Source organism: Rhinichthys klamathensis, unplaced genomic scaffold (assembly GCF_029890125.1).
Source record: "Rhinichthys klamathensis goyatoka isolate OS25496 unplaced genomic scaffold, OSU_Roscu_1.1 h1tg000446l_1, whole genome shotgun sequence".
Lineage (NCBI taxonomy): Eukaryota > Metazoa > Chordata > Actinopteri > Cypriniformes > Leuciscidae > Rhinichthys > Rhinichthys klamathensis.
In genome coordinates, this window is record NW_026606941.1 from 539,883 (window position 1) to 564,098 (window position 24,216).

General features: G+C 37.5%; 1 protein-coding gene across 1 annotated transcript in view; it reads left to right on the top strand.

Annotated features, from left to right (window-relative positions):
- Positions 1-24,216, top strand: part of lamc1 (laminin, gamma 1) — a 66,973-nt gene that overhangs the window by 25,962 nt on the left and 16,795 nt on the right. The window contains exons 2-3 of the mRNA XM_056236422.1: positions 19,657-19,961; positions 23,594-23,724. Coding sequence (XP_056092397.1) covers positions 19,657-19,961; positions 23,594-23,724 — 436 coding nt within the window. The remainder of the gene's footprint in view (positions 1-19,656; positions 19,962-23,593; positions 23,725-24,216) is intronic.

A 24,216-nucleotide genomic window follows, 5' to 3' on the forward strand; every position in this document is an offset into this window, starting at 1 on the left:
AAAGTGGAGTATCCCTTTAATGAACGGCCAAAATATATCAAGATTTCAGAATTGGCTGATTGACCCGGATGATGTTGTAACCTCGAGAAGTCGGAAGTTTAAATAAAGGATGTAGTAAATAATATCATGGATTGTTATTTCTTTGACCCTTCACTTCATTGCTTGAGAAAGTCCTTAAAATATCATGTATACCCCAGCACAGGGATGGTTATTTGAGGAGGAGGGTCGAACTAGGAGTTTGGCAGCTCTTCAGTAATTGTTTATGCAGCTGTTGCATGTCCTGGATCCATGTTTAAACATGCAACCTCAGACCAAAGTTTAACAGTGTCCGCTTTTTCCGTGCATTATCTTGAATAGGTTAAAACTGCCTCCTCCCGTTTCCCAAGTTCAACTCCCCTAGAAAGGTTTGAGATTTTTGTTGGTTTGAAACGAGGCTGTCACATGCCTTAAAGCCCTGAAGTTAATGAATGGTGAAGTGAGTGTTGAGCCAAGGAATCCTGTGGAATAGATTTGTTAATGTAAAGTTATGGGTGTTTATCATTAACTCTTCTATGCATGTGCAGACCTGAAAGAATGAGAAGAGGCGTTTCCTTATTTTACCTTCACATCGTCCTTTTCCATTAAATGTACACTACTGTTCAAAAGTTTGGGGTCGGTACGATTTTAAATACTTTTAAAAGAATTCTCTTCTGCTAACCATGGCTGCGCTTATTTGATTAAAAATACAACAAAAATCAGTTATAGTATTAAATATTATTCCAGTGTAAATCAGCTGTGTTCTGTGTGAATATATAGTAAAGTGTAATTTATTCCTGTGATCAAAGCTGAATTTTCAGCATCACCAGTGTCAGTGTCTTCAGTGTCAAATGATCCTTCACAAATCAGTATAATATGAGGATTTGATGCTCAAGAAACATTTATTATTATTATCAATGTTGAAACAGTTGTTGGTCTGTCAGTTGTACAGTTTTTTGTTTGTTTTTTTAGGATTCTTTGATGAATAGGAAGTTCAAAAGAACAGCATTTGTTTGAAATAGAATCTTTTGTAACATTATAAATGTCTTTACTGTCCTTGATAAATAAAAGTATTGATTTCTTTCCTCCAAAAAATAAAAATAAAATTCTCACTGACCCCAAACTTTTGAACGGTAGTGTATCCAATACAAGTTAAGCTCACTCAAAACTAGTATTTGTTGCATGATGCTATTGTTGGTTACAACAATTTATTTCATAGTCTCTACTTAAAAAAAGATCAAGGTTATGATGTGGCACTTGCAATGAAAGTAAATGGGGCCAATTATTTTGGAGGATTTGAAAGCATATGTGAACTTTATTATTGTATAAATTAAAACAATATTAAAACATTATTTGAGCTGTGGTCTTAAAGGATTAGTTCACCTCAAAATGAAAATTTCCTGATAATTTACTCGCCCAATTGCCATCCAAGATGTTCGTGTCTTTCTTTCTTCAGTGGAAAAGAAATTAAGTTTTTTGTGGAAAACATTTCAGGATTTTTCTCCACACAATGGGCTTCAAGGGCAACCAACATGTTGAAGTCCAAATCAATGCAGTTTCAAAGGGCTATGAAGTGCTTCAAACGGCTCTGCACGTCCCCAGCTGAGGAATAGGGTCTTATCTAGCGAAACGATCACGTTCATAAAAAAAACAAAAAAACATTTATATACTTTTTAACCACAATTCTTCGTCTTGTGCTGGTCTGCGACACGCCAGGGATCACGTCATCACGTTGGACAAGTTATTTGTCTGTGTACTCCAGTTCAAAAATGCAGGGAAGGGCGAAAAATTCCATCTCATTTTCTCCCGTTTTCTCCTCCAACTTCAAAATCGTCTGACATCTTTGTTTTAATTTATTATTATTAATTAAAAAAAAAAATTGTGACGTTTCCAACGTGATGCCGTAATCCCTGGCGCGTCGCCGATCAGCACAAGACGAACAATTGTGGTTAAAAAGTATATAAATGTTTTTTTTTTAAGGAAATGACCGATCGTTTCGGTAGATAAGACCCTATTCCTCAGCTGGGGACGTGCACAGCCGTTTGAAGCACGTCATAGCCCTTTGAAACTGCATTGATTTGGACTTCAACATGTTGGTTGCGCTTGAAGTCCATTGTGTGGAGAAAAATCCTGATATGTTTTCCACAAATAAACTTAATTTCTTTTCCACTGAAGAAAGAAAGACATGACCATCTTGGATGGCATTGGGTGATTAAATTATCAGGACATTTTCATTTTGAGGTGAACTAATCCTTTAACTTTTACGGTTGTTTTAGGGTTTTGTACATTGTCATGGAAACAAGGTTTTAAAATTCAATATAGCTTTACACTGTAAAAGATAGTAACTGATTTTTTGACACCAAAATCATGTTAACATGCTGCATATTGTTGGGGTTTTGTGGCTATATGTTTGGAACAGTAAGTATTCTAACATTTAAGGATTGACCTCATTCACTTTTGTTGTAGGTGCCTTACTATAACCCATATTTTTGCTGCTTTTTTTTTTTTAAAGAAAAGAGAAACCAATTATTGTTTTGTGGTAATCAATGTTATAAAAAAGCAAATATATATGCAGAAAAAGATCATGGCAAATTTGATTTCTCATGTCATGAGTCCTTGAAGTTTATATTCTGTGATTTGCTGGTGACCTTTTAATTGCATTTCATGAGTTCACAATCTGACTGGCATGCTTACTTTTACTATTTTTAACATTAGACCGAACAAGACCAGACTAGTTAGTGCTTAGCTTCTCCGGCTGTCTAGAACTCAACAAGCTGCCACCATGTGTGGAGTTACAGCACAAGAAAATCCCATTGTTATGACTAGTCAACCACAAAGTCTTGTCTATAAACGCTGTCTGATGTGGTTCGCGGGAGGCTGTGATGTGTGGCTAGTGTCACTGTGCGTGCGTCTGCACTGTAGTGTGGTTTAAAACGCATCAGTGCCTTGAAGCTTCCCCTTGAACGGTGATGACAGCTTTTGGTTTCATGCAGTAATATTCAAAGTAAACCACATCTTTGATTTTACTTAATACTCAATGATTAATGGTTAAATTTTAATTAAAGCAATGCTTGTAAGTCAAGTCGGCATTTCCTAAAGATTCGTTTTTCTAATCTGATGAGTGTAACAATTAGGGGTGGTGAAAAAAATCGATTATTGATTAATCGCGAGTATGTTATGGACGAGTATGAATCGATTATTAAATTTTCAAAAATCGATTTTTTTATTATAAAAAAAAAAAAAAAAATTGCATTTTATTTTGTAAAAAATGTTATACCGGAAGTTGAACGTCACGAACGCGCCCAGTTCCAGTTAGCAAGCGCGTGTAACGGCAGCCAGAGCGAGTGAGAGCAGGTGTGTAAAATGGAAGAACCAGGAACGAGCAACCAACCGATCCACCCAGCTCCATCTGGGCTCAAAGCAAGAGTGTGGATTCATTTTGGTTTTCATGGCAGGAGCTCTAAACATGTTGATAGAACGCATGCCGTCTGTCAACATTGCCACACTAAAGTGTTTAGTACAACTTGATAACTCACAAGTTAGTGTGTTGCGTTTTGTCACTGTGTTCTACAGTACAGTATATAAGCTGAAGCTACAGTAAGTTGTTCAAAAATGTTCATTTTGTCTTCTTAATGATTAAATTGGACAATTTTCTTCTAGAAAGACAAGGTGTTCAGGTGGAGAAAAAACTTTCTTTACCTTGACATGTTTCGACTGCAACCTGCAGTCTTCCTCCACCTGAACAACACCTTGTTTTTCTAGAAGAAAATTGTCCAATTTCTACAGTATGTTGGTTCTGATCTACTTCCTAAAGGAAATAAGCCTTTCATTTATTTGTTATTGTTTAGTTCAACTTGAGTCACAACACAATGTGATGTATTCATTTCTGTGTTCTACAGAACATAAGCTACATACAAATAATTGTGAAGTTATAACTACACGACACAGAAAGTGCTTTGAGTTGTTGTTACTCAATAAAAGAGTTAAGTAATTCAGCAGCTGACATTTTTTAATACTGCAATCACTTTGTAGTGTATTTTTGTTTACTGTTGTGAAATGGAAAATCATCGCTAATCGAGAATCGTTAATAATCGAAAATCGACTGTAATCGAATCGGGACTTCAATAATCGTAATCGAATCGAATCGGGAAATCAGACAGATTAACCACCCCTAGTAACAATAATATATGGCGGTGATCCAAGTAATGGAAAGGGCTCATTTATACACATTTTTGTTGTAGCTATAGTTGTAGCACGCAATATTATTGCTTTACTGACACTACTGAATGAGAACTGAACTGAGCTGGATGATGACACCACCGTTTTCTATAGAGCTGCTTTATAGTTGAATAGAAATCATTTAATATATGATGATCTTATTCGTTATACAGTTATTGAACGGAACTGAATCAACACTCAACTGACCTTAGCTGAACAATGGCACTATTTTCTTTTTAGAGCTGGTTTACAGCAGGATTGAACTCTGTTTGCGTCACTGAATAAAGTTGAATGTTTGTTTTGTTGAATATGCTCTTTTAAAGCTGCAGTCTGGCGTTTTTCCTCTGTCGCCATCTCTGTTAGAAATCTGCAATTGCAGTCATTCGGGGAATTATTAACTTTACGGGAGTTGTACTTCAACACCCTCGACACCCTCGACATGGATACTGTCATTCAGAATCACAGATTATTCTTTTTGGAAGTATGACCTAGTCATCTGAACTAGTAAGAAACATCCACTTTTGTTCTGGTTCTGACATTGCAGTAAATCGCACTGATTAAATCTAACAATCGCTTAGAAGTTATCATATCACGCAAAACCGTGCAAATTATACTTTTTCTCAAATTGTTAATGTTAACAACGTAAGCATTGCGTGACTACATGTAATGTCCTTCCGATATGTATCCTTGTTTTCGCATGGGTCCGGTTGCGGTCTCTTTTTTTCTGTAGCCACTCCGAAGTCGTACGAAGTCTTTTGCATTTTACAGCGGGTGAATCTGTTGTCACTGGTGATTGTCGTTTGAACCTTTCTGGATCCGCCATCAAATTGATAAGTTTAATTGTATCAAGTGCTGTGAGAAAAGGCTATAAATCTCCACCTCCAGCATCCTCACTCACAATATAGCTTATACTAGCCGAGACTCCTTCTTTGTGACGGAATGACGCAAAGACATGGTCGAATCTCCAGCGGAGATCCACCAGTACCACTGGAGTTAAAAACATTATTACAAGCTGACCGTTTTGAATCGAGCTAAGGCAAGCAGATAGTTTTGAACACTGGCTGGTTATGTATTTTCTCAAATATGTATTTTGGATTATTTTTAACCCAAAAAAAAGCTTCATATTTTCATATTTTGTCATGTAATTCATTTCAGTTAATTTTACTTTTAAATAGTGAATATTATTTTCCAACAGAAATGCTTTAGTTGCCAGTAATATGAAATAACTAACAAACTATAATAAAGTAAAAAATTTAGTTCATCTTCACCTTGTTCATTTTTATTGCAAATGTAATTGCATTGTTGGTGCAAAATTACTTCTTAAACCATTGTCTTATCTTGGACATTTTTTCATATTGTCATAGACCGTTTTAATTAAAATTGTTCATCATAGTATGCTTTTTTATCAATTTTTTAAAAAAAATATCATCGGTAAAAAACACACAGAAATGATTTTTCTTTTAAAAAAGTTTTTTTTTTTTTAGTTAGTTAAAATGATTTACATTTGAACCGTTTGTCCTTTTTCGGATATAAATTGAAACCATTGATTTTTCTCTCTTTCTCTCGCATAGTTTTATATATTTAGATGTAAAGAGCAGTGTAGTTTAACATTATTACATTGCTCAATGAGAAAGCAAATTTTTAGGGCCGGAGTTGAACTGATCTTTCCGGCCCGGAACCCTCTTTTCTGCAGTGGAAATGCACAGAACGGTTTGAGAACGGACAAAGGCCGGGAACACGCACCGGAACCTTGTAGGTAGAAAAGGGCTATGAAAGACCCATATTGGTTGATGTGCAAAAAACAGGATATAGGATGTGATCTATTGCAAGATTGCAAATGTTTGTTGTTTGTGCCTTTTGACTTCTAGGGTGTGCAGTCAGGGTGGGCCTATTGAGCCTGTTTTACTATGTGTTTGACTTGGCTTCCCACAATAAACACACACATTTGTAGCCCCATGATCCTAGGTGGCCATCGCTGTCAAAACTCAATAGCTCATTTTGTTTTCCCATCCTCAGTTCTCCTGTTTGTCTTGAACAATGTGAAGCCAGTTACTTCTAACTGGTGTGAAAAAATATCTTGATTATAATCACATTAATTGTTTTATTCAAAACCCCTTGATAAGTAAAGTCTTGAGTTGTGTAGTGATGTATTGATAGTCTTAACCTTTCATTCCTTAGAAGATGCCCTCCTAAAAGATGTTTGGGTATTGTTGTCCACCAGCAACACCAACACAGCTTTTTGTGTCAACACCAGCCATAAGTGATTTTCACACCAGTGGTCCCATGGTCTGTCTGCTCCGTAACAAGTCAGGGGGCCTCAGGCATTAAACTCAATCATTACTTCCCACCCTCCTTTCTGTTTTTTATCCTCCCCTCTTCCTGCCTCCTCCACCCTGTCCAGAGAGCCACCCTAGGGGGTCCCTCCCGCTCCCCTCTGAGCTCAGCACTCCCAGAGCTCAACACCGTGACGCTGTTGACTTCTCACTAAAGAGCAAGCAAACAGCCGGTCCTGCATAGGTGCTTAAGTTTAGGTGAAGATGGATCAATGAATTCAGGGCAGCCTAAATGGGTCTTATCAGAATTAATTCATGAGGGTTTAACTTTAACATTTAAATTTGAATGGATCATGTGGAAAATATATTGTCATCGTGGGAATGCAAAATGCCTTTTATGAAGTCTGTTGTAAGATTTTACTGTCTAATCTACTATTAATACTAATCTACTCAGTCTAATCTAGTCTGATTAAAAATTTCTGGAAATAATATGCATTGACAGTAGTTGCAATATAACCCCTAACATAATTATGGCCTTAAATTTTGTTAACATTTCTAGCTGTGGAGTTTTGACTTCACAAGTTGCATTCTCAGCGTATATAATAAGAATCAGTGTAAACTGTCACCTTTTACAGTAAATTTTTTTCCTTGATAAAATAAAAAACAGGTTACCTGCAGCTGTCATGAATCATGCAGATAGTTTGTTAAAGTTTTGTTTAAATGTGAAAGCAGGGTATCCGAAATAAAGCTGTTTTACATATAACACATACACTATTTATATATAATAACAATTGCTTGTTATTTTAGATAATATTTACTAAAATAATAAGAAATCATTTAACAAGTAATACATTTGAAATGGATCTTGATCAAAATAATCTAATATAAACATATTTATATTTTAGATAGCAACTTCTTGTTTTTGTAACCCTATTATGGCATTTTCAAAAATAAAAAAATTGTTAAAAGCATGAATAAAATGAGGTATATCTTCTGTGCATCTGTACTCGTGCACTGTGTTCTCAGCACTGTCAAAATAAAAGTCCTGCTTGCTTATTACACTTATCAGCCAATGTCAATTATTTAAAACATTTCAAATATCAGCTATCTACCAGTAATAAGGATTGAAGGCGTGGACAGACACGCGCTTTGTGCTCCTTTCATGTCTATTTGTACCCCATGGAAATGAAATGGTGGAAAAGCAAGATCATGCAAAGAAGTTAGTTATCAACTGAGTTGTAAAGTTCTGGCTTGGTCAACTTGTTGTCAAAGTGTAGTGTGACTGCTGCACCAAATTCACTTGTCCAGTATGCAGACGGGAACTGATTTTTTTCTTTACCTTATCAAATTCAATGCTCTCTGATTTGTTTAGTAAAGGGTGCTCTGCTCGTCTCTGACTTATGTATTCTACTGCATTCCTCGGATTCCTCTATTGTAATGCATTGCATGCCACCCTCCTTCACTCCACCTACCCGCTGTAAAATCAATAGTGTAAAATGGTCAGTTCCAGTTCTGAGTGTAGATTGGTTTCTATGTAAATTCTCTTTATTCCTTCCTCCCAATCTCGTTCTCTCACTGTTTTTGTCCAGATGAGCTGTCGTAGTAACTATTTTCCATCAGTAACACAAACTGTGTTGCTTGGGTTACAGGTTAAATTGAGCTTGACTGTTGCTGGGAAGCTTGTTTTTACATGACTAATGTGCAATGGGCTTTCTAAAGCCTTGGAAGTTACTCAAAGGTTAATTAGAAGATTGATCAATAAATGTTAGATCGACAAGTGTTAAAGTTATCAAAACAAAACGGATATTTAACAAGATTAGACTAAAGGTCCCACTAGAGGTCAAATAATTTGTCGGTTCAAATATCAGTTGTGTGTACTACAGACAGCTGTTAAATGAGGCTTGAAAGCCTGTAAAAAATACGGAACATTATTTCTTTCCCTTTTTTTGTTCTTTTCTGTGTTTGTGTGTGTGTGTGTGTGTAGGGTGCAACGATAGAAGAAACAAAATGCTTGTGTCATTCGCCAACTTTTCAGTCAATCTGATCAATCCCAACTGCTTATTTTAAGCATATGATTGTGCAACAGTGCCACATTTTTTTAAGGTTAAATGTATGCTTTGTTCAAATAATGTAAATAATTATTTATACCTTTGTGAAATTAATTTCAAGAAGTGTGTACTATGAGCATTTTCTCTGGTCACGCTGTACAGGCTGATAGAGAGTTTTGCGGAAGTGTGGACGGGAACAGATGTTTGACATGTATCTCCCAGCAGGCCGATGGGCAGATGGTGAAAAATGATGTACAGGAAAAAACTGTCATGCCCACATGTTTAAAAAGTCAAAGCTGTCATTGTTCATCCCACCACGGAAGAATGCAGTGAGGTCATGAGAGGATGTTTAATTGGACTATAGCTTTGGGCTGAGGCTTTCCCTCCGGACAGCCCCCCACTCATGTACTCGTACAGCAACCCCTAATCCCTCTAGTTCCCTGAGGGTCTCTCTCTCTCTCTCGATCCCCCTCTCGTGCACCTCCGGCTGTGTTCGAGAGGTCTGGAAGAGTGCTGAAGGAATGCAGAGAGAGGTCCAAGCTTAGTTACCTCACCCCATAGACCGTCTTCCTCCTGGAGCAAACAGGCACACCTTGAGTTAGTCTTAGTTGAAATGGTTGAGTACCAATGGTGGAAATTGTCATTGCTATGATTAAATAGTTTTTTAAAACCTGGATATGTTTGTATTTTGTGTTTTGTTGGCAGACAATCCATGTTCTTTCTAGGTCAATTTCACAAGAGCACATTTTTTTACATTTCAGTTGCAACTGAAAATAGATGGTTGTGCTTGGAGTCAATTGTTCTATTCGTGATAACGAATTGTGCGAACTTAATTTATGCCCAGGCTCCAATACATATAAATTTATTAACACGTGCAAAAACAAGAGAGAACAAAATATTAATAACTGATTATGTTGCAGTCAATGTATGCTTTTTCCTGTGAGCTTTTTCGTGCATTTCTTACAGCTACCTGTAGCTGTAGTTTGCCTTTTTTTTGCCACATAACTTTGACAGATAAATGCTTTAACCAAGTTTAGTGATTTTTGTTCTTCCCTCGTCATATTTAAAATGTGTGTGTATATTGTAGGATATATATATATATATATATATATATATAATCAAATATTTTTGAGATGAATGAAGTGCAAAGGTCAACTATTGAGAAATGACAGAGGACTGTTGTGAACTGACCAACGCCTCCCGTCAGCCATGCCAAGAGAGGCAGGTCTGAACATACAGGGTGTAGGTCCAATCCAACTCCTTGTTCTCACGGGGAACGCCAAACAGAGCAAATGGTTTTCCGCACCATAAATTTATCTCTGAGAAATCACAGTCCACCACATGACATTTTAGAATGGCTCATAATCAATTTAGCCACGATTAAAACATTCACACAGCAGTAAACCCACAACAGTAAAGCTTTCAGAGTTGTTTAGATAACGCAGCCACTTATTCAGCGCTTTACCCCGTCCTGTAAACAGCTTTGTGAATTACTGTCGTCCCCTGCGAGCCAGTCAGCCTGGGGCCCGAGACTCCATTTGCTGCCTTGTTGAATGGATGCATCTTTCTTTTGTTTTAACAGAGCTGTAGCTCAATTGTCGTAGGTCTTTATCACCTCAAACATCTCCAATAGGGCTTGAAGGTTAGCTGAAAGGTGTGAATTCATAGCATGGCCTTTGCCAAAGCGCTCCACCTTTTCTTTTTCTTTTTTTTTTTTCTCCCAAACTCCGGAATGTCAATAATGATTGGAATCCCTGATTGCAAAGATCTGGATCTCACCTTTGAAACTTGTGAATGGGCAGAACTCCTCCACGCAATGAGACCTGTGCATTAGTGTTTCATTTGTGATTGGTGGTTATTTGGTGTTTGTTTTAAGAGGATTTAATTGGGGCCATGTGACAGTTGCATACCAACAAGACTGACCATGTTATTGTGATGTGATTTTCTGAGCCGGGCCTCTTGGCAGCGCCTCCTTTTGAAAGAAGACTAGTGGACGGCCTCTCCATTTCAAAGGTCTTTTCAGTTTAGTCATTTCCCCCATAAAACTGATTTACCTTCAGCTCACAAATAAATGCGTTTGACACTTTTAAAGGCTAAATCTTTTGCTCTTGCATGCACACGTTTTTTTGAGAACAAGCCCCTCTTCGTCATTAGACAGGCATTCCTAACAAAGACATTTTGTTTTAGTTTTTGTGTTTTCTTTTCACTCACCCTAATCAGAGTTTGGCCACCGTGTTTAAGGGAGGAACTGGTAAACGGCCATTGAGAACTCTAGTGGGAGTGAAAACTCAAGGATGTAGAGTATCTCCTGACTGATTTGTTATTTTCTTTACTCTCAGTTCCTGAATTGAGTCTCTCTCTTATGGCTGATGTGTTTCCGTCTCAAGGCTCCATCGTTCCCCCACTACGGTCACTGTCTCCTCTCACGCTTGTTTTGAAGTGGATTTATGGCAGTGTCTTTAGACAGCTGCTGCTTTTCTTCACTCACTTTTCAGTGTTGGACTCTGCAAGCACAATGCACACATCTGTCTGTGGTGCTGGTTTAAAATTCAAGCTATGTGAGGTCTAAAACATAAAGAAAGTGATTCAGCTTGGACTTACAAATATTTAGAAGGACAGAGCGTAGGGCAAACTTTTTATTGCAGTGTTGCAGTAGTTGTAATGGTTTAATGGAGTACAAAATTAAATAGAGTAAAGCATAATAGTTAAAGTTTAGTAAAGTTTTTTTTATTATTATTATAAGGGACATTATTGTTTTTATATACTTGTTTGTATATACTGTTCAAAAGTTGGGGTCTGTAAGATATTTTAAAAGTTTGAAGACCCTTATGCTCAACGGAGCTGCTTTTATTTGATTAAAAATACAGTAAAACAGATTGTTTTCTTGTTTGAATATAATAAAAATAAAAAAGCTATTTATTCCTGTGGTGAATTTTCACGACACATGATCCTTCAGAAATCATTCTAAAGCTGATTTGGTGCTCAAGAAACATGTCATTATTATCAATGTAGAAAATGGCTGTGCTGATTAATATTTTTGTGGAAACCGGTCATTTTATTTTCAGAATTCTTTGGTGAATAGAAGGTTTTTTTTGTTGTTGCTCTGTTTTTAAACAATGTAAAAGTCTTAACTACCTCTTTTGATCAACTTAATGCATCCTTGCCGTTTCTTTCAAAAAATCTTACTGAATAGAATAGAAGAGTTTTTATGGTTGGCACACAAGCCTCAGCGTGTTGCCTGAGCCCTTCTCTCATCTTTCATAATGACCAGTTAAGCAACACTGAACCGCACAGTGGCATTTCACGAACTTCCTCGCCTCCTTCAGAGGACATGCCTTCAATTTAAGGGCATTATACATCCTTTACCCTTCCCCTTTTATAAAATTGGCAAAGTGTTTTTCTCTCCAAACCTTAATTAACTTTTAATGATCTTTTGATAACAGAAGCAGATGATGACATTTTGAGTTCTGAAACATACAATGTTTTTTTTTTTATAGTACAATAACCTCTTTTATCACAAAAGATCATGGAAAATTCCTCATGCTATGACCCCTATAATGCTAATGTATTTTTATTTGACATTTGTTTGCAGTTTTTGCGCAGACAAGATTATTCTCTCATTTAAACATGTCTGTCTTGCATTTCATTTAGTTTCATCAAATGTCTCTCCCCCATGGTTCTTGATGTTATCTTCTGTGTTTTACCTCTTTCTCTTAGTCTGTGTTGTCCCCTTGCTTTTGCATATGTTCCCTCTCTCTTTTCAATCTCTCTTTCGGTCTGCTCGACCCCCCACACTGGCGTCACTGTGCGGAAGCACATTCCAGTCAGTTCAGCAAGTTCTCGCCCTCCTCCCACCTCAGCGACTTCTGTCCTAAGTTGTCACACAGTCTCAGTTTTGGTTAAAGGTATGAGAAATTGCATCTTAATGAGTTTGTTTACAGTAAAGGCTCAATACCCAAGGCCGATAACCAGAGATATTGTGACCTTGAGCAAGGCACATAAACCAAGGTCGTCTCAAGGGTAGTGTCCCTCTGATAAAGGGTTCTAACTAGAGCCCGACCGATATGGATTTTTGGGGGCCGATACCGATATTAGGGAGTAAAAAAGCCCGATACCGATATATCGGCCGATATTATTTATGTGTATATTATAATACAGTAGCAATATTATTTATGTGTATTATAGTACAGTATACCAGTCAAAAGTTTGGACACTTTCCTATTGGTGTGTACAAACTTTTGATGGGTACTTTACACAGTATAAACAGAATAAATATATACACGTTTTGCAATGATCACTCAAATGTGGTGATCAAACACTTGTGTGACACAGATATGTAATGGAGGCAGGGGGAATGATAGAATGAGAATTATACAGTTGAGCTGTAACCAAACTAGTTTGCATTGCATGTTATATTATATTATATCATATTCTAAATACTGTTGCATAATCTTCACTAACGACGTTGTAACGTAGCGTTATAGGCAGAATGAGCTTTAACACTGTGTCTACACCGGACGCGGCCGTTATTGCTCACGTCGCAACAGCTGTTTACCCGAGACAAAGCAGAATCAGTTTACTGTCGGAGATTTGTTGCTCGCGCCACGCATTTTAATCAATGTTTCATCAACCAACTGCCTGGATTTAATAAATAAGAAGTAAATATAGCAGACAATATAATCAGGACTTCTCAGCTGCGCGCTTGCAATAGTCACAAGCTCACACAATACATGACAGAGGCTTGTAGCAGAGAAATCAATTCTGTGAATTACACTGCGCAAATCACAAGCAGGCTACTACCCACCGGATGAAGAAGGGTTGGCTCTCAGTCTCCACAGGCTACATAAAATATTCATTTTATTTTATTTTATTTTTCGTGTTCGCATTTATGAGGAAAAAACAATGTTACGGACGCGACAGTTCAGCACTACGGACGTGAGCGCTCTGAAAGCGTCACTAAAATATGCTTTGAAACTTTCACATAGACATCAAACAGAAAGCACAAAACCTTTCGTTTTCAAAGTGAATTTCGTTTTGTATTAATTGTATCTTAATTTTAATCAATGTTTCATCAACCAATTGCCTGGATTTAATAAATAAGAAGTAAATATAGCAGACGATAGATAATCTCGACACGGAGGCGCCGGCGGGTGAACTGGAGCTCGTCTCATGAACCGAAACTCAGCGTATAGTCCTGAGAATTGAAATATATCTATATTGAAATGTCTACTTTTAAACAGAACAATTCAAAACGAAAGACAGACAGACTTATGTAATCGTATGAAATGTGCATTTCTCTCTGGCGTGTTCACTGAAGATCGCGAGTCAGCATCGTCAACTTCATCTTTGGATGACACTGACTGAAAACACTTGTTTATTAATAAACAATTAAAATGTCTCCTTGCTATATTTGTTGTATTCATAATCATTACTTTTGCCAGTTCTTTGTGACAGCTTTTAGGTGCTTTATTGGCAGCGCCACCCTTACATGAATCACCGCACCCGCATTTTTTAAAATATTCATTTATCGGCCATTATAAATGCCGATACCGATAGTTAGGAAAATGCCTAATATCGGCCGATAATATCGGCCCGCCGATATATCGGTCGGGCTCTAATTCTAACTCAGCACAATGTGACAAGTTATCCATACTATGCACAAAATCAGAAGTTATTTGATATTGTAGTTGTGGAGAATGATTTTAGACCAATGACATTTTGCAGTGGGCGGGGCTACACAAAGCTACAGCTGGCTAGGACACTTTGTAAGGAAGAAAAAATATATATATTTGCTGAATATATGACTGCATGTGTCTGTGTGAGTGAGAACAGATTGTGAAAGACAGGAAGTGAAGTGGACGGTCCCTGTCTGATAACTGAAAAAGCTGTGCTTGACATTTCCAGAGATCTTGATGGTGGATACAGACAGTTTGATCTGAGCGCCACGGATAATTTTTTTTTGTTTTGTTATATCCATCCTCTATCTATTCAGTCTCACAATGGGGAGCCACACAGTTTTTATCATCAATACCCTGATTGTTCTGGATTGAATGGTGGAATTCCTCTTGTTCTTCTGCTCAGGGCGGTCTTGAACTTGAAGGGCTGGGTAAAACCATGTAGTGCCGTCATGCCTGTGCCACAAAATTCATAACATTCTTGCAATTTCTTCAAGAGTGAAATTATTTGGCAATATTTCTTTTTCATTTTATTTTATACAGACTTTAAATAGGAAAACATTGTGGTATCCAACAGTCTGAGATGTTTAGGAAAATGTTGCTGCTTTTTCATTTATACCTGGTAAAAAAAAAAAAACACACACACAAATTTAAGATTTTGAAAAAGTTGCTAGGGATGCACCGGAATTTCGTCTGAAGAAAATTATCGTCTGAAATTGCCAAAATAATTGAATTCTATTAAAAAGTATAATATTAATACAATTATACAAAAATATATTATTGAACAATTATACAAATTATACAAATGTTCTTATCTATATATATATGTGTATATATATTATAAAGTTGTATACATATTATAAATGTTTTATTGCATTTAAAAAATATATATATTTTAACCTTGTTCACTAGGGGTCACAGACTTTTGGACCCCATTCTGGATTTAAGTCTGCTTCATATCTGCATTCAGTGGCAGCAGTAATGGCTGATTAAGTAGAGGAATTTCCCATTAATAGTGGGATAAAAGAGCCCTTCAATTTGCCTCCATATGAGCCTAATTAGAGTTTGTGAAAAGCTTTAACTCCTGGTGTAAACCTCAATACATCAGTCGACTTCACACCAGCGTTAGTTCATGAGCAGAGAAAGTGATTTTTCCCATGAGGATTATAAAATAAAACCAGCAATCACACAATAACAGTAAATAATAAAAAGGCTAAATTAAGTTTACTTCCACAAATCCCTGATATTCTGAAGTATAGTCTAATATATTTTGTATGTTTCATATGTTCTAGCATGTTTTCCATAGTACTATGCACAGTCTCCCAGCTGGCGCACACTCTGAGAAAGACTCCTCTGCTCATCACTGCGTTTTTTCTCATCTTCAGGAGACACCTGTGGCTACTTCCCCCACAGCTGCAGCCGATGATGGTTTAGGTCTGTGTAATGTCTGCTTTGTTGACCCAAAGGAAATGATTAATTGCCCATAGGATGTGCAATATTTTTGAGATCACGAGAACATCAGGTTCTCATTTTTTTTAACCTGTCTGGAGTGTCTGCACATGTCTTATTAGGACTTTTTTCTTTGCTCTGATAAAACTGCAGTGGTGTAATGTAAAACTGCAGTGGTGTAATGTAATGTAATTGGACAACATTTTATTATTATTATTATTATTATTATTATTATCTTTCTGGCACATTGTTTGCAGATGTTTGAAACAGGCCTCCACCTTAATTCTCTCAGTATGCAGACCCTGAAATCACACCCTCTCAGTCTCAAAAGGCTTTGTGACAAAGATGAGATGTCATCAAGTATAAGTTCAAAGACAGTCCAGTGCGACGTCCCCCACAGGGCCTGACCCTTTCCTCTTCATGTGCACCCTTACTTCAGTCATGCCTTTGAGCTCCAGCAATGCTCCAGTGAGCACTATGAGTCAGTGCTCAAGTGCGCTTTGTCTGTCTTTCTGAAGTGCGTTGGCTACGTGAAGGGGCTTTTTTGTTTCCCTCTCAGCCAGCTTCTGGCTTGATTCTTCACTGCTTTGCCAACAGATTTGGTTCGTCTTGTTTTGCGAGGATGCTGGGGAGACTTCAGAGGTGAGACATCAATGATGGCACTGTTCGCCTCAGTGCCAGACCAGTCAGTGAAGTGCATGCACAACTTGCGTGCGAACGCTTTAAAGCATTGCTTTGTTTGGGTATTAGGTTTTAAAAGTCATCCTGCTGTTGTCGGATCCATGGCGTAGCTGTGTCAAATGTGGATGCCTTGGATTGTTCCTGGGTTCAAAGCGGGACTTGATCAGGAAATGGCCCTATTTTGGTCACAATGTTCTGTACTACCACAATTGTTCCCAGCCTTTGTTTCAGGGCACCCTGAACTGCAATGAATTACAGTGATCAAGAGACAAATAAAGTTAAATTGTGCTTGAAAACATCTGGATATGGATTTAGAGTGAGTCATCCGATTGCCAAAAATAGAGTAGAATTTGAAAGGCCCGTAAGAAATATGGACAACTATTGGATAAAACTGTTGCTGGAATTTTTTTTGACTCACTGTTGTGCTGTCTGAATTTGTGCATGATTGGGAATATTGTCTTATTTCATGAGCATGACCGTCATCATTTTCACTCTTTTGCAAGAGCTTGTGCAGTGATTCCAGCACTGTTTTTTTTTTTTTTTTTTTTTTTTGTTCTTTTGTTGTTTCTGGTCACTCTTAAAGGGACATTTATCTAAAATTTTAAATTCTGTTATTTACTCACCCTCATCCAAACCAATCTGACTTTATTTCTTATTTAGAACACAAATGAAGATGTTTTGAATGTTTTTGCCCATACAATGAAAGTCAATGGGGTCCAAAACAACATTGTCTATTGTATAGACAAAAACAGAGAGATATTTTTCCAAATATTTGTTTTCTGCAGAAGTCGTCATGCAGGTTTGGAACAACATGAGGGTGATTAAATGATGACATAATTTTCATTTAGAGTGAACCTTTAAGCACCGCTTGTTTTTGTATCTGTGCTTATTGCAAGTTCACTCAAAATTGAACATCATGAATTTGAGTTCCACCGGGGGACAAAATCAGTTTTGTTTCTGTGGAACTTGAAAGACATTGTGTAGCAGAATGTGATGAGGTAGTCACTATCCATGTCCATTGAGAAAAGAGCAGCTCAAAAATGGATGACATTTTTTGTATATTCCTCCTGGTCTTCTGACACCACACACTAGCTTACGCAAGGAAAAGCAGGAAAAAGAAGTATAGGCTAGTTCTCTGTGGGTTTTTGTTGTTGTTCTTTTTTGTATAATTTTTGGATGATAGCTAGCTATACTTTGATTCACCTTTGAGTCATTGTAAGCTTTTTTTTTAAGAGCTACCTTTGGCGTTTTCAGCTCATTCACTAACAGAAAAGCAGAAAACCCACGCCCTATTGTAAAAATCTCTCCCACTTCTGTCGAACTTTGACCTTGTGTGCTGGGGGCTCCTTAAAGTCAGCAAGTTCATTTTCATGTTAACAGCCAAAATGCCCTCAGAGAATGCTGCAAGGAATGAGTCTTTTTGTCATTGCTTTAAACCAGTCACTGCTTTAGCTGTAGTTAAACTTTTTGATGCAATCTGTCTATTTACTTAACACACAGTTGTCCCTAGTTTTTGCGGATTTGTTTGGAGAGCAAATTCTTTGCTAAAGCAAACATTGTTCCCCCCCATGGCCCTGCTTGAAAGATGGTGTCATTTTCTTTGCACTAAATAAATGTCTCTCCATGCCATTTCCATTGGCCCCTGGTTACAGTCTCTCCCAAACACCCATAGCTTGCTCAGACATGCAAAAATATGTTTTTACACGCTCTATATAATTGCTGGAGGACCTCGCAAAGCTGCTGAAATCCAGACTAGCACAAAAAAACTAAGCTGCTTGTAAAAAAAAACAAAAAGCATGTGATTATGCTCTTGTCTTGTCATTTTACGAGACAAGGTTTGATTGCATGTTATGTGTTAGAGTGGAAAGAAGAATTTCATTCTAGTTGACGATGAAATGATTCCAATCATGGCAGAGAGAGGATTGCCAACAATAAATAAAAGTGAAAAACCTTGAAAAGGAAGACTAGTTTAAACACATGTACCAAAGTTTTATAAATAAATAATAATAATAAAAAAAATATATATATATAAATTATGCCATTTTCACAAGAAGTTTACAATTAATGAGCACCAAATCAGCATATAAGAATGATTTCTGAAGGATCATGTGACGCTGAAGACTGGAGTAATGCTGCTGAAAATACTGCTATTTATTATTTAAAATAACAGTTAAAAATGTGTTAAAAATGGAAAACTGTTATTTTAAATTGTAATAATATTTCACAACATTAAAAAAGTCTATACTGTATGTGCTGTAGCCATCTTTTTTTCTTTACATTTTGAATGTGTGTATTTTATTTTCTTCAAAATAATTTTTTTAATGGATTTTTCAAGGTAAAAGTATTTTTTAAATTATTAATTATTAATTCATTCATAGTTATTACATTTTTGGGGAGTTACACCATCTGACAACCTAAACTAACCAAAAAAAATATCAAGATACATTTTTATTCAGAAACTGAAAACGTGTTCAAGTTGTATTTATAGTATGTATATATTCTATTGTATTTTTGAATAAATAATACAACAACAAATATTTGTAAACACAATCATTTGAAAACGAGGGTATCCCTCTCGATTTCTAAAGTGGTTATGACCATGATCATCTTGCAGCAGTTAGAGGGGGGGGGGGGAAATGAGCAGAATAGAAATTTGAGGACAAGGATTTGCAGATCTTATCAGACAGGAAGGAGCGCTGAGGTATTTTGAGTGGAACAAGGTTATGTTTGCATGGCATTATGCCAGCTGTGTGCAATATCAGGCTTGTCTGCTTAACCTTGATCCAATTTTCTGTGCAATCTCTCAGAGATGTGTGTATGTTTGACACCTGCAGTGCTGATTTAGTGTCTTATCCAGTCCTTGAATCCAGCTCTATCTTTTTGTACGCCGTACCAAAGCACAGATTGTTTAGGAAAGGGAGCGAATCCATCCAGTCATCTTCCAGCTTTATCTGAACCCCGTTCTACCTTTAGCTTGAGGACACTACTGCCAGTGCCAGGCCAGCCTATCTGTGTGAAATCTGCCTTGCATTCTCTGTACATTATAGAACATGTCTCACTGATCTAAATATATGATCAGATGCGCTGAGGATACGCAACATATGTTTACCTGTGACTTTCCAATGCAATGCATGCTGATTCTGCACCCCAGCTATTTTGAATTGGTTGGATTTTCCATTTGAATATTAGGACTTTCTACTCTGTTAATGATCCATCCATTTAGTGTTTTCGATGTGTTTTATGAAACAAAAAGAATGAAGTATTCATTGCTTCATATTGCCTTCTCTCTTCTTCCAGGCAAGGCTTTCGACATCACCTACGTGCGTCTGAAGTTCCACACCAGCCGTCCTGAGAGCTTTGCCATCTACAAGCGCACCAGTGAGGACGGGCCCTGGGTTCCCTACCAGTACTACAGCGGCTCCTGCGAGAAGACCTACAGCAAGATCAACCGCGGCTTTATCCGCACGAGCGAGGACGAGCAGCAGGCTCTGTGCACAGATGAGTTTAGCGACATCTCACCCCTCACCGGAGGAAACGTGGCCTTTTCCACGCTCGAGGGCCGACCCAGCGCATATAACTTCGACAACAGCCCTGTACTGCAGGTAAAAGAGTCTTCTATCTCTCATTTTGTGATCTCTCCCTTGATCGCTCGCTGCTCTTTGATCGCCCTAACTCACTCATGAAGTCAAAAGCGATCACATCATTCGCAGTCTCAGACATAACAAAGTTATTGGTGGGAATCGAAATCTCAGTTTCCAGATGTGCGGTTGTGCAGTCATGTGTGATTGCAGCCAAGTTACTTTTCCAAGATTTCAGATTGAGCAACTTTCTGCAGCCTAAAACAAACAACTCGTAATTTAGAACTATTTGCATGTGTGAGAGATGGTATTTGCTAAATATAACAATAAAGTAATACTTTCCATTTACCATATTTTCTGGAAAATAAGTTGTTCCAAGTAATAGTAAAAATATAAAGTAATAGTAAAATAGTAGTATGCTTGTCACATTGAGTACATTTTAGAAGGTGGATCACATTATAGCCCCTTTCACACAGCGCGTTGATCCCGGGAAATTGCCAGAACGCCTTCTGTGTGAACGCAAACATGACCCGGGATTGATGCCGGGATCGATGCCGGGTTGGGGACCTAGTAACATTGCCGGGATCAGTCCCGGAACGCGCGCTGTGTGAACAAAAGCCATAACCAATGCCGTGTTGTAATGATGACGCTGAAGTGATGTGAAAGCAGGCTAGTGAAACGGTACGTAATGCGCTAGTTTATGATCGAATCAGAGAAAAAAATGCACAAGCGTGGTTTCTCCAGAGAGAAATCGCAGCTCATAAGCAAACTATACACACATTACATGTCACATCGATGTCACGTGTCTTTACGGGAATTTTACGGGTTGTGTGTGAACGTACTCTCTGATTCCGGAAAATCACTGGCAGTGTGAATGAACCAAAATCAAACGAACCCGGGTCCAAATCGGAATCTCTGTGTGAAAGGGGCTTTAGATTCAAATGGTAATTATTTTGTTAACAATTTATTAATTTAATGCATGGTGTTACTTTTTTTTTTTTTTTTTTTAAAGAAGTCTGTTATGCTTACTGAGACTATTTATTTGATGATTTTAAAAAAATGCAGAAAAAAACAGTAGTATTATTGAATATTGTGATAAATTCAATGCATCCTTGCTTAATAATAAATAAATAAATAAACACTCTTAATGACCCCAAACTTTGTAGTATGCTTTTATCTGGTCCATTTTATTTTATTTCTATTTCTAATTATTTCTTATTTTAATTTTTTAATATTTTCTTTAATTATTTTCAGTGGTTGAGTAGTTTCCACCATTATTTTGTGTTGTTTTATTAAATCATCCATTTTATTTTTAAATACGTTTACGGTGCGTTTTCAACATGTTTCAGCCCGTTGCACGCCGCAGAAATACTACTGTTACATTTTTTCAGTTCTCCAGAACTTGATATACTTCCAGAGACCACAACCACACAAAAAAACATTTTTTAGACTAATTAGCTGAATAAGAGACAGACGTTCAGAGCTGAGTCAGTCCTTGCATTTGCTGACTATGGAATTTGTTGTTATGCAGGGAAAACGGAGCTAAAACAAGATGCTGCCGTTGTTACAGGGAAGTGAGAAGAGGTTAACTGTGTGAGATATGAGCAGGATTGGGTGGACAGCAGATAATGTATGGCTGGAATTCATGTATGGAAGCTGGCAGGCAGTCTGGTTGGTGTGTGTTCGTGAGACCCGTGGTGTGATGTCCAGGTGGTACATCGCCTCCCGCTCGCTCAGCAGTTGCAACATGTTACTAGTGACGCCCCCAGATTTCCCACCCCGTTCTGCTTGTGCTTGGCAGCACACAAACGCAGCTGGAAAAGAGTACGTGTGCATGTGTTGGTGTGTGTACATGCAAGAGCTGGAACACTGGGATCTGATTTGGGTTGATTTGTGTCTTTTTGAAACATTTTTATCACTTTTATTTCACCATGTACTTTCATAATGTTAAACATCCAAGTCAGTCTGCATAGCTTCTACTTCACAAAAGAGAATCTAAAATAGATAGTATATATTCTTGTAGGATGGCGCCTGAGGTCAGAATGTTTCTAGTTATGATGTATTTTTTCACTTATTTTGGGAGCTCTTCTTTAGTGCAATGAATGAGAATGCATCATTGGCTACTTGATTAGTATTCACATATCACTTAAATGGTTGTCAAAATATAATTATGTATCACCAAATAAGTGCTTTGTGTGGTCATGTGTTGTAATTGTATTTTTTAGTATTGTTTTTCAAATATAATGTTAACCAAATGTACAATTTTAGCCCTGTCGCCAGATGCTTCCATATCAGACATCTCATGTGGCGTAAAACTATTAATATCAAAGCCCCGAACTCTTTTTATAGGAATGGATTTGTTTCTGTGGGTTTATGTGGCTGTCATGCCTGCTCCAATATAGAAGAGTGTGATGTGAGTGAAGGTTTGTTTGTGGACTTTTGGAAATGATCAACAACAAGTTTCTTCACTCATCATCTGTCATTATTACCATTTGTTGATAATTAGGTGTTACTTTGTTTTATATGTTTCCAAGTAGTTGGCGGTAAGCGCCTTCAAGTGGGTTTGCCTACCTCCCATTAAAAGGAAAGAAGCTCAAATGTGCGTGCATAAAGCCCGAGAACCAATGAGGTTTGTTCTAGCGCATCACACACACATTCGAGCTTCCGTGTTTAGCACATTTAATGTGCACTTATTGGAAAGTGATTTATTTACTGTTTATTTGTATCTCCCGTCAGACTATCTTATGACTATAGATGTCGTTGCCATAACGCGTTGCTTTGGGTTGCGTCTTGCTTCGGACTTGACTGACAGACTGGAATTCTGACACCGCAAGCTTCCTGCTTTGCTCCCTGCTTTGCTCTCTAACCTCATCTCTGCTTTTTTCTTTTTGTTGCATTTCTGCTTATTGTACATCTAAAATACAAGAAGCTAATATCAGTAGGCCCAAATTCCTAATTGTGACCACACAGACTGTTTAGTGTTTACAATGTCTAAGATAAAAATATATCTGGATAAGCTGTCAGAATGACATAAGGACGTTTCCTCCTCAGTTCCAGCAGTGGACTGAAGATGTTCAGCATTGTTACAGGGTTGCCTGGCTCCACTTTAAACCCCTGTGCTATTCTGTCAGCCCACTTGTAAAATAATAACTTGCACGGTTTATAGCAAAGCTGGAGGTAACGCTTGCAAAGCTTTCAGGAAAGGACTAATGTCTTGGTCTGAGTCATGTTTTCTTTGGTTTCTGAGATTGGCACTCCCAACATGTGGCCAAAGCAGGCAAAGTTCAATTGCAAGTAATGTACAACATCATTCTAAATGGCATTTACATGCTAAACGTCACACTGGTGTTTTTCTCTTCCCATGAAGCCTTTCTGCATACATTACAGTGCGTCAACGTGACTCCAGCAGGTTTGGTTTAGATTAGAGGCCTGAGGATTTATTTTCTTTAAACATCTGCACACAGAACAGATGGGAAGAATCCTTCCCTGCTAAAATATCTCCAATATCTGTTCCAGAAAAAATGGAAACAAAAAAAACGTTACATGCTCATCTATGACTGACCTTTACATTCTTGCTTTTGTTTTCCCATGTTTAAAATAAAATAAAAAATAATGCCTAATTTGTAACACAACTGTGTTTTTTCCCTCTCTATCAGGATTGGGTGACTGCCACAGACATCAGAGTGAGCCTGAACAGATTAAACACTTTCGGAGATGAAGTTTTCAATGATCCCAAAGTTCTCAAATCCTACTACTACGCTATCTCAGACTTTGCTGTTGGAGGAAGGTACGTTTTTTTAGTTTCAACATCTGCTCTCTGAACGTACGTTTAAATCAGCATCTACAGCTGTTCTGGACGTGGTTCTTTGTGTTGCTTCACTCTCCGATGTAAATATGTCAATATAATAGTTTAATGAGACATATATCTGCCTTGTACTCAGACCAAGGATGTGAACAGCTCCATCTCTAATGCTGCACATGTGACCTGAAAGATGATATGAGTTTTTTTCAGTGTGCAAACAAAAGAAATGAACCAACGCTCTGAACGATTAGATCGTTGCAGTGTGAGTTTTGCACTTTGAGAGAAATGGGTTGGTTTGGGATGTAGTTTCTTTAAAAAAAAACTTTGCTGGGAAAATTCACTCTCTGTGGGAACAAGCTTTTCTGAACTCACACGGGTCAAAAATGGCACAAAACCTCCTTGTTTTAAACCATTTTGTTCAATTGTGTATGTATAAAAGGACCAAAAGGAATTGCTGTGCGATTATCTGAACTATAG